The sequence below is a fragment of the Hyperoodon ampullatus genome, assembly GCF_949752795.1.
Source record: "Hyperoodon ampullatus genome assembly, chromosome: 13".
Lineage (NCBI taxonomy): Eukaryota > Metazoa > Chordata > Mammalia > Artiodactyla > Ziphiidae > Hyperoodon > Hyperoodon ampullatus.
In genome coordinates this window covers 58190741-58205625 of record NC_136926.1, presented here as the reverse complement: position 1 = coordinate 58205625, position 14885 = coordinate 58190741, and the positions used below count along the sequence as shown (strand labels likewise).

The 14885-nt window shown below is 33.5% G+C and overlaps 1 protein-coding gene across 1 annotated transcript in view; it reads right to left on the bottom strand.

The window, feature by feature from the left end:
* The window catches only part of PIK3C3 (phosphatidylinositol 3-kinase catalytic subunit type 3), a 144652-nt gene that overhangs the window by 77877 nt on the left and 51890 nt on the right, over window positions 1-14885 (bottom strand). Inside the window, exons 6-9 of the mRNA XM_079717252.1 lie at window positions 14346-14441; window positions 11648-11719; window positions 6975-7079; window positions 6075-6167 (exon numbers count right to left, since the gene is read on the bottom strand). Of these exons, the coding sequence (XP_079573378.1) occupies window positions 6075-6167; window positions 6975-7079; window positions 11648-11719; window positions 14346-14441 (366 nt within the window). The remainder of the gene's footprint in view (window positions 1-6074; window positions 6168-6974; window positions 7080-11647; window positions 11720-14345; window positions 14442-14885) is intronic.

The window sequence follows — 14885 nt, the reverse complement described above, 5'->3', positions numbered from 1 at the left end:
AGAGTTTGGCACAGCCTTCTAGCTAAGAGCCTCAACACCAGTTTCTTTCCTAATCATTTCACAGACTGTCAGACACTCAAGCTGGAAGTGATTTTATTAGCACAAACTCCCACTGTCAGCAGAAATTTACCTTATAATACCTCTGCCCAAAAGAGACCCAATATTTACCTAAGTAATTCCAGTGACTAATTTCCAAAGTACTCATTGTATTTACAGACAGTGAAACAATTCTTGTTGTTTTTTAAACCTTGGCTTCTTTCTCAAAACATTCCTTGATACCTCTCACCACAATCCAAACCTGTGACTCTCATTAAGCTCTCATTGCCCCTCCATGCTTCAACCAAGCTAACCTATTTTATAATGACTAACTCCTGTCTATAAGGAGTTCCTTCCTTCCTTATGCTCTTCACCAAAACTGTAGTGTCATCTTCTTTAAGGCCAGCTTGTCAAAATCTCAACTTTTCCAGGCAGTTTTCAGCAACTTTCAGCTCTTCTTTTAGTAGCTGCCTCAGTTTTACTATCTTCATTTAAATGATGCTCTTCTAACTACCAAATGCTTTTCTGGGCATTCTTATGTCTACAACTGGAGTCTGCATCCCCCAAGGATAGCTAACCACTTCTTCTGCACCTCCTACACACCATTTAGTGCAGTGCTCCTTCTCCATATAAAAACATGGACTGCCCTCCTAACTTATTCTATGCATTTATTTTTCACTTCCAAAATGTATTTCTAGACTGAAAGTGGAAACAAAGCAATACTTCTTAAACAACTACAGTGAAAGCTTTGCCATTTCACAGTACATCAGTAGTCTTAATAGAAATGTGCAGGTATGTACTTATTACAAGCAAATCTTGCAGCAAGCCAATGTACTCAGTTCAGCAACTGAAACAATCTAACTCCCAGATTCTCAGATTTATAGATTTATTAGTAAGATTTATGGAATACACTGCTGCCAGGGAACTTAAGACACTGTACAAAGATTTCACAACTTGATAATGCTAAGTGTTACAAATGTAAACAAGGAGATAATAGAATGAAGGAGGAAACAAGAAGAGTAATGAGAAAGAAAGGAAGTGTAACAATTTGAAGACAGTGATAATAATGATGATACTTAATCTCAGGTCCTTTAAAGATGCTTTATTGATCTATGTAAAACAAAAGGTACAGGATTCAAATGCAATTTTATCCCTAGAACTTCCACAGATAGTACAGGCTTTAGACTAAGCCAAGGTGTTTGGGTTCAGATCTTAATTTCCAGCTCCATCAATTATTACTGTGTCACATGGAGCACATTATTTAACTTTTAAGTGATCTATCTCATAAGGTCGTGGTAAAAATGAAATAAGTTAATGAATATAAATGCTTAAAACAGCATATATATATATATATAATAAATAGTTGATAAATGTTAATTATTTCAACTCTGATATTATAGTTATTCTATTTTTGTTGTTGAGTCCAGCATCAAATGTTAACATTATTGTATGTATTACCATGTTTTATATTAATAGCAATAAATGTTTTGTTAACCTCCTTTCTAATCTTAGAATCACTTCATTGTTATCTCCTACTTTTAGAATCATGATCACATTTCAGAGCTGAAAACACTGTATTTATCATATATATTTCTAATATTAACTTCTACCAACTAAATTTTGGAATTTACTACCTTGTTGCTAAAGGAAAACCTGTTCTTCTACTCAAGACACTTCTGACATCAAATGTGTGGGTTGTCCACATGAACCAATTCCCTAATTCTCTGCAGACACTGAGTGTCCTACAATTTAACTGAATTCTGACACTCAGTGCAGATTGCAGAGCTTAAGGGGTTAGTCTCACAAGACTGCTTCCCATTTCAGATGCCAAGAGCAAACACTGGATTCTCAGGTACCCATACTTCAGCCCAGCTTGGCTACATATTGGGAGTTCCCATGACCCTTCCTCAGGCTCAATAATTTGCTATAATGGCACAAAGAATTCAGAGAAATAGTTTATTATTGCTGGTTTATTATAAAAGACATAAATGAATAACCAGGTGAAGAGGTACATTAGGCGAGGTCCAGAAGGGTCCCAAGCACAGGAGCTTCTGTCCCCATAGTTAGGAATGTGCCACCTTCCTGGCATATGGATGCATTCACCAACCCAGAAGCTCTATAGGTTTTCATAGAGATTCCATAACGTAGACACAATTGATTAAATCATTAGCCATCCTTGAGTTATTAATTCTATCCCCAGCCCCTTTACGATCTCCCCTCCTCCCTCCACAGAGGTCAAGGGTGGGGCTGAAAATTCCAACCCTCTAATCAGAGGTTTGGTTCTTTTGGCAATGAGCCCCACTCTCCAAGAGTCACCTCATTACCATAAATACAGGTATAGTTGAAAGGGGCTTATTATGAAAAACAAAAGACACTCCTCTCATCCTTACCACTCATGAAATTCCTAGGGTTTTAGAAACTCTGTGCCAGGAACCAGAGATGAAGACCAAATATATGATTTCTTATTATATCACCATATCACAGCTATTCTCCTAATATTTTAAATTCAAAACATTCAAAAATGAAATATCTCCTTACCCTGCTCCTTCCACTTGCCATATTTCCTTATTTCAGTCACTCAGGCCTAATTCTTGGGAATTACCTCCAAGTCATTTTACATATTATCCTCTCCTTCCTTTGTTCTCCAATACAGCTCTCAAACTCCATACATAAGCCTCCTAATTATGTCTCTTTTTTCATTCTCAGCTCTGCTCCAATCCACCTGGTTCATCTTCCTTAAAACATCACTTGTTTAGACACATTCTGTTTGCTTTAGGGGTTTCCTATTGCCAGTGATATCCAACTCCGAACCACAGAATTCAAGGCTCATTACAATCTGATTCCACCTTTTCTATCTAAAGAACGTTTCATACAAACTATTCTGTCTCCTGACCCTAACACTCTGCCTTACTCATGCTTTTCTTTCCCATGAAAAATGATCATCAAATAAGAATGACCATCAAAGTCTGTTCAAACTTCAAGACCGATCTTGGCTCTGTAAAACCTCCCTCATATCATAGCACACTGATCTTGTTCTCCTTCACATCTCTATTATAGTAATTACCTGTTTACTAATAAGACAGTGACCCTTTATCAGTTACTATCCTCTACCTCCATTTTGGTTGTGTGTAATTATCTTTTCCCCAAAACAGTTTTAATTTATATGAAATTTACAGGGACATAATTCCTCGAAGCTCAGAGCCTTAAATAACACTAGGCCAAGAGTTGATACCAAATGCTTGCTGAATTGAATTCATTTCTGCTATGGTTTGCCATCAACTTCTTGCCAGGAGGCACAAATATGATTATTGTCCTGATGTCACTGTCTCAGAAGCAGCCTCATAAAAGCATTCAGTGTGCATCACTATTACCTTCACCATTATGACTCTTCCTACTATTTTTGTTCCCTAAGCATAATGGAAAGGCATTAATATAACTGTTATTTTTCATTAACATTTTAATAAGAAAGGCCATTTACCATGTTAAAAGCTGAAATTTTTTTAAGCTGAATTTAAAAAGTTACAATAGTCACATTTTGAGTTCTGCAAAAATGAGTCACTTCCTATATGCTATGGACCACAAAATTAAAAATACTTCATAAATTCAACTGATTTTGTTGGACAAACTTATTACTGTGAACTTTTCAGTTACAACATCAAGTCTAGACTAGAGGGCTTTTTATCCTAAATGCTTAAGACAGGTCATTTAGAAAAAAATAGGTGGAAAGACCAAATTTATTATTATTTAAATTATTTATTTATTTAAAAAATAAATAAGAAGCACAACTTTGTAAGAACAAATTTCCACCAACTTGTTTCCTGAGCACTGCTTTCTCTCTAGGAAGTCTTTTCAGCCTTAGGGCTCAACTGTCAAATAACCTAAATCACAGTTCCTGAGAAACTGGCACTGAACGAATTTCTTTTATAAATAAATTAAAGGACAATGGTACAGGAGTATTTATTTTCTACAAAACCCATTTTAAATTATTACAAAGATACAAATGTAGCTATTTTAATAATTATTTTGGTCACTTCAAGACCCATATATATTTGGTTTTCTGAAAAGTGCTTCCTAAACAAAAAACAGTGTTCACTCTACTCTAGTGATCTTAAGAATCCTATAATATGTCCTGAGAAGTGAAGTTTCATCACCTACCTTTCAAAAAGTTGAAACCAATTAGTTAAATGAAACTTGTCACACACTTTATATCACTTGAGCATTTTATTTCTTTTCACATATCTAGAAGCAATTTAATTTCAGTGGGAAGTGACGACTTGTTAAAACAAACAGTTTTCCTTGGAAGCCTTTCTATCTAAGGGAGTTCTGCTTTGTAAATCTATTCTATGCTTCTTGAACCTATACAATCTAACAAGTTTAATTCAATATCTTACTGTGTATTTTTAGACAGCACTGTGCTGCATTCAAGATGCAATTTCTGTGACCAAGGTTATTCATTTAACAGAGTATCACGATACTAACTCAATCTTTTTATAAAACGCAAAAATCATAAACCTGTGCTTCTGCTGATGAATCTTTCCTTTTTTTGCAGGGATAAAGAGAATAACACTCAAAAGCTATAGCAAATTTAAAATTCCTCTCTCATTCTTGTTATAGATATAAAAAGAATGAATATGATTCATCTACAAAGAATTTCCCAAGGCATCAATAAAAGATAAAGAAGAAAAGCTGAAGAGTTAAAATGAGCTGTAACTGGATTTTTATCTTTACTTTAGAGACTAAAGGAAATACAATTGTTTCAGAAAAACAAGTTAACATAGTAGCTAATGACAATCTCATAAGATTGTAAACATTCATTCATTCTCACATAATTATATATCTATCTGACAGATATTAATTTTCCTGATGCTTCTCTGTTTTGCCCACAATGCATTTCAGAATTCCTGTTAAGGCATACATGATGCTGTATTTTCTGTATAATCCTCTTTTCTATGACTTCACTGACTACCTTCTCTACTAACTCATAAATGTGAGCCTATCAAGAAGCAGCATTTATAAGCTTTGATTCTGCACAGGTTCCTTAATCTCGCTAAGACTCAGGTTTCCTCATCTGTAGAATAGTAACAATAATACCTATATTGTGGGGTTGCTGTGGGATTTCAAATATCCCTGACACACAGTGGTTGTTTAATAAATGCTGGTTATTATTATTATACCTTAACAGTTAGTCTTTGAACCTATGTTCTAAGAATTTACCGACTATTTTATGAACTAGAAGAGACTTAAAGTTCACTATAATTTAATGGACTCATATTAAATATGAGGAAACTATGACATTAAATATGTCAAAAAGCTTCTTTGTGACAATAAATAGTAATAAATAGTAAGCCTCAAAACTAAGTCTCTACACTCAAGTCTAGTGCTTCATCCCAATTCTCTCTCTCCAGAAACTTTATCTACTCCATAGTTTCATTATGGAAAGCAAATGTCTAGTTCTGACCTAGCCTCTATCCTCATGCCAAGCTGGATGCCATTCTACCAACTCAATTTACCATTTCAAATTACATTTCTCATACTCTCTCTCTAGCCACATCTCCTCCAGAATTCTATAGTTCTTTAAATAACATAAATCTTTTGCTGGCTACTCAGGCTCAAAGAGGTGAGAAGAATGAAGATAAAGTGAGTCAACATTTACTCTGCACCTACTATGCATTAAGTACCCAACCAGGTTATTCATCTGTATTATCTCACCTGTGAAGGAGAGTTGTCATAATTAGAAAAATGCGGAAACAAAGCTTCCAAAGCAACTTGCCTCACCTTACCCAGTAAGAATAAGTTGTAGTGCTGGAAACTGAGCCCAAGTCTCTCTGACTTAAAACCCATTCAGACATTGTCTATACATCAACAAATAGGTACATGTGTCTTTGTGTTTTAAATTTTTAAAAAATGGAGTAACAATATATATTACTCTATAAAGTTTGACAATAAGTCTGTATTTCTATGGCAGTTTTACTTCATTTTGCTCATTAGCAACAAAGTTTATAGATAATTTGATATATGAAAATATTCAAGAAACTCACTTTTTCTTGATTAGTAAGATAATATCTAAACTTCCATACAAGATCTTGTTCTTCATATGTAAGTTGCTTGGTTGGTGGATAACTCACAATAATCTACAACAAAGAAAAAAAAAACTACTTTTGTCAAATAAAAAAAACTTCCTATATATTTCCATTTCATTTAAAATTTTTCATGCATTTAAATATATCTATAATTGAACTATTATAGAAGCAAGGAGAATATACATGCAGACAAGTAAGACTTAAATTTGCTGTACTTATCAGTTCAAAAAGTATATTAGAGTATAAGAGGAGAAAAAGATAAGATAAAAAAAAGTCAAGTTCCATATTAAAAAAAAAGTATGTAATTACAGAGCTAATTTACTTCAACCAAAGACACAACAAATCCAAATAATAAAAGCTCCCCCCGACCAAACTACTGCATGCAAGATAGGCTCAAGGATTGTACAACACAGGGAATAGAGACAATAATTTGTAATAACTGCAAATGGAAAGTAACCCTTAAAAATTGTATAAAACATTTAAAAAAAAATAAAAATGAGGGAAAAAGTCCCCTCCCCCCAACACATACACAAGGAAAAGAAAAAAAAAAAAAAAAACACCCAAATGATAAACATTTCTCTTGTTAAGTCAGCGGAAGCTCAGGCAATGTATCTTACTGCCAGTTTTAAGAACACTATATCAAGAAAGCATATACTATTTGCAGTTCTGTCTCTAGGGCTCATATATTTCCTGAAAGCCCCAAAATGATATAAAACTACAGAAATGTGAAGTTGTTGAAATTACATAGGGTTCATTAACCTGTGTCTGAATCACTTTTAAGTGATGTGCTATCGCATCAGTTGCAACCAAAATACCCACTTAATTATTTTTAAATTAATATTTTATAAATTATCTTACATTCAGTTGATCTCTTGTGGCAGCATTAGGTTTGAGATCGTGGTCAGAAGGTCCACTTCTTAAACTCCGGGCAAGTTTGTGGTGTTTGCTCTCAACTAAATTTTCCTATAAATTATTTAAGAATATTAAGTAACAATGTAAATTTCACCAGTAAGCAGTTTCAACAGCCATTTAGAAAAGTAAATAGTTACTTAAGACCAGTTTATAATATTTAACATTTTATTCGTGTTACAACTTTAGTCTCCTATGTATCTTGTGGTGATAGGGAAAGTAAGCATAACTTATGCTTCACCAGGTGCACCTGAGCATGCCATTCCAGTTTCTTGTTTTAACTCTCCGTTGTATTCAAGGTTTTATACCCTCTACCAACTCAAATGTCACCTTCACTCCAAAATCTCCCCTGGCAACTAAGATTAAAGCACTCCCTCTTCCTATGAGCTACTAGTGACTTTGTGATATAATTGTATTATCATCTTAGAGTTTAACTGCCAGTAGTAACTGAGGGCAGGGACAATGAATGACCAAAATGCTTAACTATTTTACCTATGGCCCAAATCGTCAGTTTTGAACATACTGTCTTTGCTTAAGAGACTTTATTTTATTCATTTTTTCATGTGTGAATTGTCTGTTCATGTTTTTTTTCCTAATTTGGCTTTTTGGTCCTTTATTCTTCAGTTTTTAAGAGTTCTTTACATATTAGATATTCAGTTCTTTGTCTGTGATGTATGTCACAAATAGTTTCTCCCAGTTTGTCAATTGTCTTTTGACTTTGTTACAGTGTTTTTGCCATGCAAATTTTTTAACATAGTCAAATTTATCAATCATTTATTTTGTTGCTTCTGGATTTTGACTCAACGTTAGAAAGTCTTTCCCTACACTGACAGTAAAGTACTAGTAAGGTTTCATTTTAGAATATTTAAATCCCTGATTCATTTGGAGTTTTTCCTTATGTATGGTGTGATGTGTGGATTTGATTTAATTTCATCTTTTTCCAAATGGCTCATTCCCCAGCACTATGCTCCAGTGATGAAATGCCACCTCTGTCAATTTACATATGTACTTGGATGTATTTCTGGGAATTTTAGTCAGTTCTACCAGTCCATTTGCATATGTACATGTGCTAGTACCACACTTGTAACTATAGAGTCTGTTTTATTGCCTGATACAGTGATATACCAGCTTAGCGGCACTCAATGTTTGTAAAAATATATTCCTCTATTTAGTTAATACTAATGGCTACAAATTAAAGTTTTTTAACATAGGGGGTAAGGAGGGTAGCTTTTTTCCTTACTTTTGTTTTGTTTTTTCTTGATAGTATTTAAAACTAAAAATTGTTGACAGAGGTCCTAGATCTTTGATTTTTAATTACAGCATCCATGATATTAAACCTATAATTGTTGACGAGCATTTTCTTTAGAAAAAAATACACTAAATATACAGATATCTCATTTACCTGACATTTTGATAGAAGTTAATATGGTCCCAGTATGACAAAACTTGAATACTCTCAACCACTTTGAAGGTAACCATTAGTGTGTTTCAAATATCCAGAATGCAAAATACAATTTGATTTTATAATGAAAATTCAGTGTCAATTTTATTTTTATTTTTTAACGTTTCTATTGGAGTATAATTGGTTTACAATGGTGTGTTAGTTTCTGCTTTATAACAAAGTGAATCAGTTATACATATACATATATCCCCATATCTCTTCCCTCTTGCGTCTCCCTCCCTCCCACCCTCCCTATCCCACCCTTCTAGCTGGTCACAAAGCACCGAGCTGATCTCCCTGTGCTATGTGACTGCTTCCCACTAGCTATCCATTTTACATTTGGGAGTGTATATATGTCCATATATACACTACCACTCTCTCACATTGTCCCAGCTTACCCTTCCCCCTCCCCGTGTCCTCAAGTTCATTCTCTAGTAGGTCTACGTCTTTTTTTTTTTACATCTTTATTGGAGTATAATTGCTTTACAATGGTGTGTTAATTTCTGCTTTATAACAAAGTGAATCAGTTATACATATACATGTTCCCATATCTCTTCCCTCTTGCGTCTCCCTCCCTCCCACCCTCCCTATCCCACCCCTCTAGGTGGTCACAAAGCACCGAGCTCATCTCCCTGTGCTATGCAACTGCTTCCCACTAGCTATCCATTTTACATTTGGTAGTGTATATATGTCCATATATACACTACCACTCTCTCACTTTGTCCCAGCTTACCCTTCCCCCTCCCCGTGTCCTCAAGTCCATTCTCTAGTAGGTCTGTGTCTTTACTCCCGTCTTGCCCCTAGGTTCTTCATGACCATTTTTTCTTTTTTTTTTTAGATTCCATATATATGTGTTAGCATATGGTATTTGTTTATCTCTTTCTGACTTACTTCACTCTGCATGACGGATTCTAGGTCCATCCACCTCGCTACAAATAACTCAGTGTTGTTTCTTTTTATGGCTGAGTAATATTCCATTGTGTATATGTGCCACAACTTCTTTATCTATTCATCTGTCGATGGACACTTAGGTTGCTTCCATGTCCTGGCTATTGTAAATAGAGCTGCAATGAACATTGTGGTACATGACTATTTTTGAATTATGGTTTTCTCAGGGTACATGCCCAGTAGTGGGACTGCTGGGTTGTATGGTAGTTCTATTTTTAGTTGTTTTAAGGAACCTCCATACTGTTCTCCATAGTGGCTGTATCAATTTACATTCCCACCAACAGTGTATGAGGGTTCCCTTTTCTCCACACCCTCTCCAGCATTTACTGTTTGTAGATTTCCTGATGATGGCCATTCTGACCGGTGTGAGATGATATCGCATTGTAGTTTTGATTTGCATTTCTCTAATGATTAATGATGTTGAGCATTCTTTCATGTGTTTGTTGGCAATCTGTATATCTTCTTTGGAGAAATGTCTATTTAGGTCATCTGCCCAATTTTGGATTGGGTTGTTTTTTTGATATTGAGCTGCATGAGCTGCTTGTAAAGTTTGGAGATTAATCCTTTGTCAGTTGCTTCATTTGCAAAGATTTTCTCCCATTCTGAGGGTTGTCTTTTCATCTTGTTTATGGTTTCCTTTGCTGTGCAAAAGCTTTGAAGTTTCATTAGGTCCCATTTGTTTATTTTTGTTTTTATTTCCACTTCTCTAGGAGGTGGGTCAAAAAGGATCTTGCTGTGATTTATGTCACAGAGTGTTCTGCCTATGTTTTCCTCTACGAGTTTGATAGTGCCTGGCCTTACATTTAGGTCTTTAATCCATTTTGAGTTTATTTTTGTGTATGGTGTTAGGGAGTGTTCTAATTTCATTCTTTTACATGTAGCTCTCCAGTTTTCCCAGCACCACTTATTGAAGAGGCTGTCTTTTCTCCATTGTATATTCTTGCCTCCTTTATCAAAGGTAAGGTGACCATATGTGTGTGGGTTTATCTCTGGGCTTTCTATTCTGTTCCACTGATCTATATTTCTGTTTTTGTGCCAGTATCATACTGTCTTGATTACTGTAACTTTGTAGTATAGTCTGAAATCTGGGAGCCTGATTCCTCCAGCTCCGTTTTTCTTTCTCAAGATCGCTTTGGCTATTTGGGGTCTTTTGTGTTTCCATACAAATTGTGAGATTTTTTGTTCTAGTTCTGTGAAAAATGCCAGTGGTAGTTTGATAGGGATTGCACTGAATCTGGAGATTGCTTTGGGTAGTATAGTCATTTTCACAATATTGATTCTTCCAATCCATGGTGTCAAATTTAGATCTATTAACTTTATTTTATTAAGCTAGGTACAGGATCTGTGAAGATACTTAGGTGTTTGTTTCTAAGATTCCCAAGTGACCTTTGTTTTCTAACTTTTTATTCACTTTTCCCCCCTATTTCTTCCTTTGATGTTAGGCCATCAGCCATTACTTCCTGCTCTAATGAACTGTATTTACTCATCATGTTTTCATCTTCCCATATACTACTTTTTATCTATTTTGTTCTGCTTAGGAAGGTAATTAATCTAATTAGAAATGTATAAAATAAGGAGAAAATAGTTCAGAGTGATATAAATGAATTCTAAGTGTAAATATCACAGTATCTATTATGTTACTTTAAGGATTTTTTGCCTGGAACTTTCTAAATCTGAAGTCATCAAATTAAATCTCTGCTGCAAAGTAGGAATTCTTCCTCTTTCTTATTCCTGAGAGAGCTATCATCTCAACAATTCAATGCAGGTATACCAAAATCATCCAAGACACCATAATCCAAATTGAATAGTTCTAGTAGCTACAATAATCTTCCCTATTTTTCAACAAAATCAGTCTCCCTAAAATTTCCATCCATTGATCTTAGTGTTATCTTCTGGTATAAATTAATTTCCCTTCTGTTATAATGACAATCTTTCAAATACTTGTTTCCCCAAGTCCTTCAAGACTGCATTCCATAGTTTTTTCAATAATGCAAACAAAATGGTTCCCCAACACTACACTATCTTGATCTTATTTTAAGGTGTTAATATTTCTTGTAAAGATTCCATCTGAACCTGATTACATATATCAATAGCTGAAGTGAATTTATGAATGACTTTTAAATAACCAATGTAGTTACAGATATAGTTTTTGAAAAGAAAGTGTATGATGTGGATCTAAGTCATAATCACTCTGGAAAAAAGAATTTTCAAAAGAAATTTGACAATGACTCACCATAGACATCTGAGGGTCAGGAACTTTCACTATCTCAAAGCTTGTTAAGATTGGAGATGACTCATCACCATCCTGGATTACAGCATAACAAGTTAAAAAAAAATTTTTTTTAACCAAATGGTTAAAATGTCATACATGATCATGTACACTCTAATGTATTTTAATTTTTAATGAACATCGTTCCTCCCTTTAAAAAATTATCTTCAACTATATTTTAAAATACATATCCATTTTTTACCTTTTGTTGCTGATAAAATATTTTGAGAAAAATAAACTCTAACAATAAAAAAAAATCTGTATTATAGTTTTTAGAGATATCAGGTCTGGAAATTAGTAGATTGTCTTTGTCCAGATTTTGTTTTAAACTTTGTTTATAATGACTGAGTCAAAATAGTATGTCCTAATTTTCAAACGTAGAACAAGAAGCCAAAGAGTATAATTAAAATATGGTACAATGGATCTGTCGCATCATTTGCAGAAACTACTAAGTGGATTTTGGTAATTTTTCAAATTATCACAATTAATTTCCACTCAGATAAGTAGAATTTTAAATGTGGGTTAACATTACTCAAACTTATATACGACTAAAAACTCAGCAGCATTGCTTCTCAGAGGATACTTACTCAACGCAATGCAAATTTGAATAGCAAGAATCAATCCATCAATTCTTAAGAAATAAATCTGTCTTATTTTGTTGATATTATCATTTTTGAAGAATTTTGGCTTTTACTTTTATCCAATTCAGGCAAGAAAGGTAATTCTGAACAATAAATGTCACTGCATACATCCTGGAAAAGGATAAACTAATTAAGGTTGAAATTCATTTCCTCACAACTGTACACCTAGCATCAAGTTTTTCTGTCAATTTCCAAATGCTAGCATATTTTCAATTTTAGATATGAACAACAAAATCAGGAGAGACTGAAAGAAGGGAAGTATTGTGACTTTACTTTAGGTTCAGTAATTGAGTCCTAGAGAAAACCACAAATTCCCACAGCCATTGTTTAACAGGCTGGTTCTCAGTCACAACATCAGAAAACACATTTATCAGCCCAACTGTGACAAGTAATCTTCACTAAGGCTATCTGTCACAAAAGACAGGTGACAAGAAAGTCTATTTCCATTAGATTCAATACACTGGCCCAGCAATCTTTACACTAAGTGGAAATATGACAGGGTAGGTAGACAGGAATTAATTTATGGGCAATTTTCAAGAAGCAGTAGAAAGGGGTCAAGAACCTTTTCAAAAATACTTGAAATTCTTCTAATTTCTGTTCTGTTATTATTTAATCTATCATCAAAGCTGTCTTTCAAAAGATCCTTCAAGTCTCCAATGATTGAAAGTACCATCACCATTAGCATGTTTCTGCAATATAAACTCCATATGGGCAGGAAATATTGCTTTTAATGAAATTACATATAGTAAAAATATAAAAAGTGATTTTATTAAGATGTATTGGTAACAAAACAATTTCACTCACCTACATTTCCCTTTTTAATGTAGTCTTTCTAATGAATTAACAAACAATATTAAATAGTCTACCTTCTTATCTATTTTTTCCCCCAGAGATTACTATTTATAAAATAAAAAGCTGAAACAAGTTAACTTTTCCCTAACCTTTTACTTTAGGAAGGGGTACAAGCTAAAGGGAAAAATACATTAACTTGAAAAGTACCAGAAAAATGATCACAAATTAACTATACAAACCCTAAACCTGCATTATGAAAACATCTTTCAAATAGTAATTTAATAGTTATAAAACATATATTTTTAAAAAATCACTTGTGACAACTTTAACAAATAACACTAATGTGTATAGGCAATTTAAAAGTGCTGCTTCTAATGAACAAATAAACTGCATATAGCTTAGCTCTATGCTAGAAGAAATATTATTCTATTATGCCAGGTATCGAAAGTCTGTCCTCATTCACACTGATTCTGATTTGCACTGTCCTCATAAGCACTTGTCTCAGTACTTCCAAAATAACAGAAGGTACTTAATTTATGTGGTTTTGAACTATGCCTACTATTATTTCTGTAGTACTAAAATGAAGACCCATAAATAAGCATTTAAGGCACAGATATTTTTCAAGTACCTAGATATCAAATATACAACTACTTTCTTTTGGTAATGAACAGACCAGAGCAAATTCATAACTTCATATTCATTACCACTCAGCCTACTGATAACATGGTTTCCTTAATTCTGCATATATTATATAAATGAACATTTATAAGGTATTTCATAAGTATACTTATGCTGGAATTGTTACATATACAATTCCAACACATTACATACACACTCAAATAACAAACATACCCTTACCACTCAATAGCCTACCACATAAAAAATATGATTCCCTCTTTTTACTTTTCAAATGGACACTAATTGTTAATGAAGCTACTGCTTTAATGTCTTACTTGCCAATTTACAGAACAATTAATCAAAAAGTTTTTAATCTCTTGCATATTTATTGAATTCTATAACCCAGAACTGCATTATATGAGTGATCAGCTTTTGTAATCTTGTTGTAGCTATATGATTTGATTTGTGTATATACAAACAGCTGCTGCTGACAGCTGTCTGCTGCCATTCTGCAGCCAAAGAATTCATCCCAGCAGGAAAAACAGTAAATTTTTTTTAATGTTTCCCCTCCCTTCTACTTTAGAGACCATAAACAGTTCCAAGGAAAATACCTTTTCATAATAAACAATACCATATTCCTTATCATCACACTTGACACATCGAAACTCAACCATCAAGTACATGAAATTAGAACTTCGTTTTTCACTCTAAAAGAAAAAAACAAGATTTTTTATGAAAAATGATTTTCTTCAACATCAGTTTGTATCATTATTCCCAATTCAGTAATACATGGATTCTATCAAATATAATTTAAAATGTAACAAATTTTTATTTCATTATTATAAATGCACTGTTTTACATAGCACTACTATTTCATTATATACAGCACTACTGTTTTATCCAGAAGTGTCTACTACTCACTTATAACTCCCTCCTCAAACTTAAATGACATTTTTGTTTTATTCAGTAGTATCAATTCTATTATATAACATTTTAAAGGTATTTCATATGCATTTGCAGGATAATTATTTTATTTAAAAAAATTTGTATTTCTAATAATTTTAAGCAAAGAACAGTTCACCTTTAAACCATATGGACTAATCTAACTGCAGAAATTAATATAAGTATAAAAAAAACCAAAAGTAAAACAA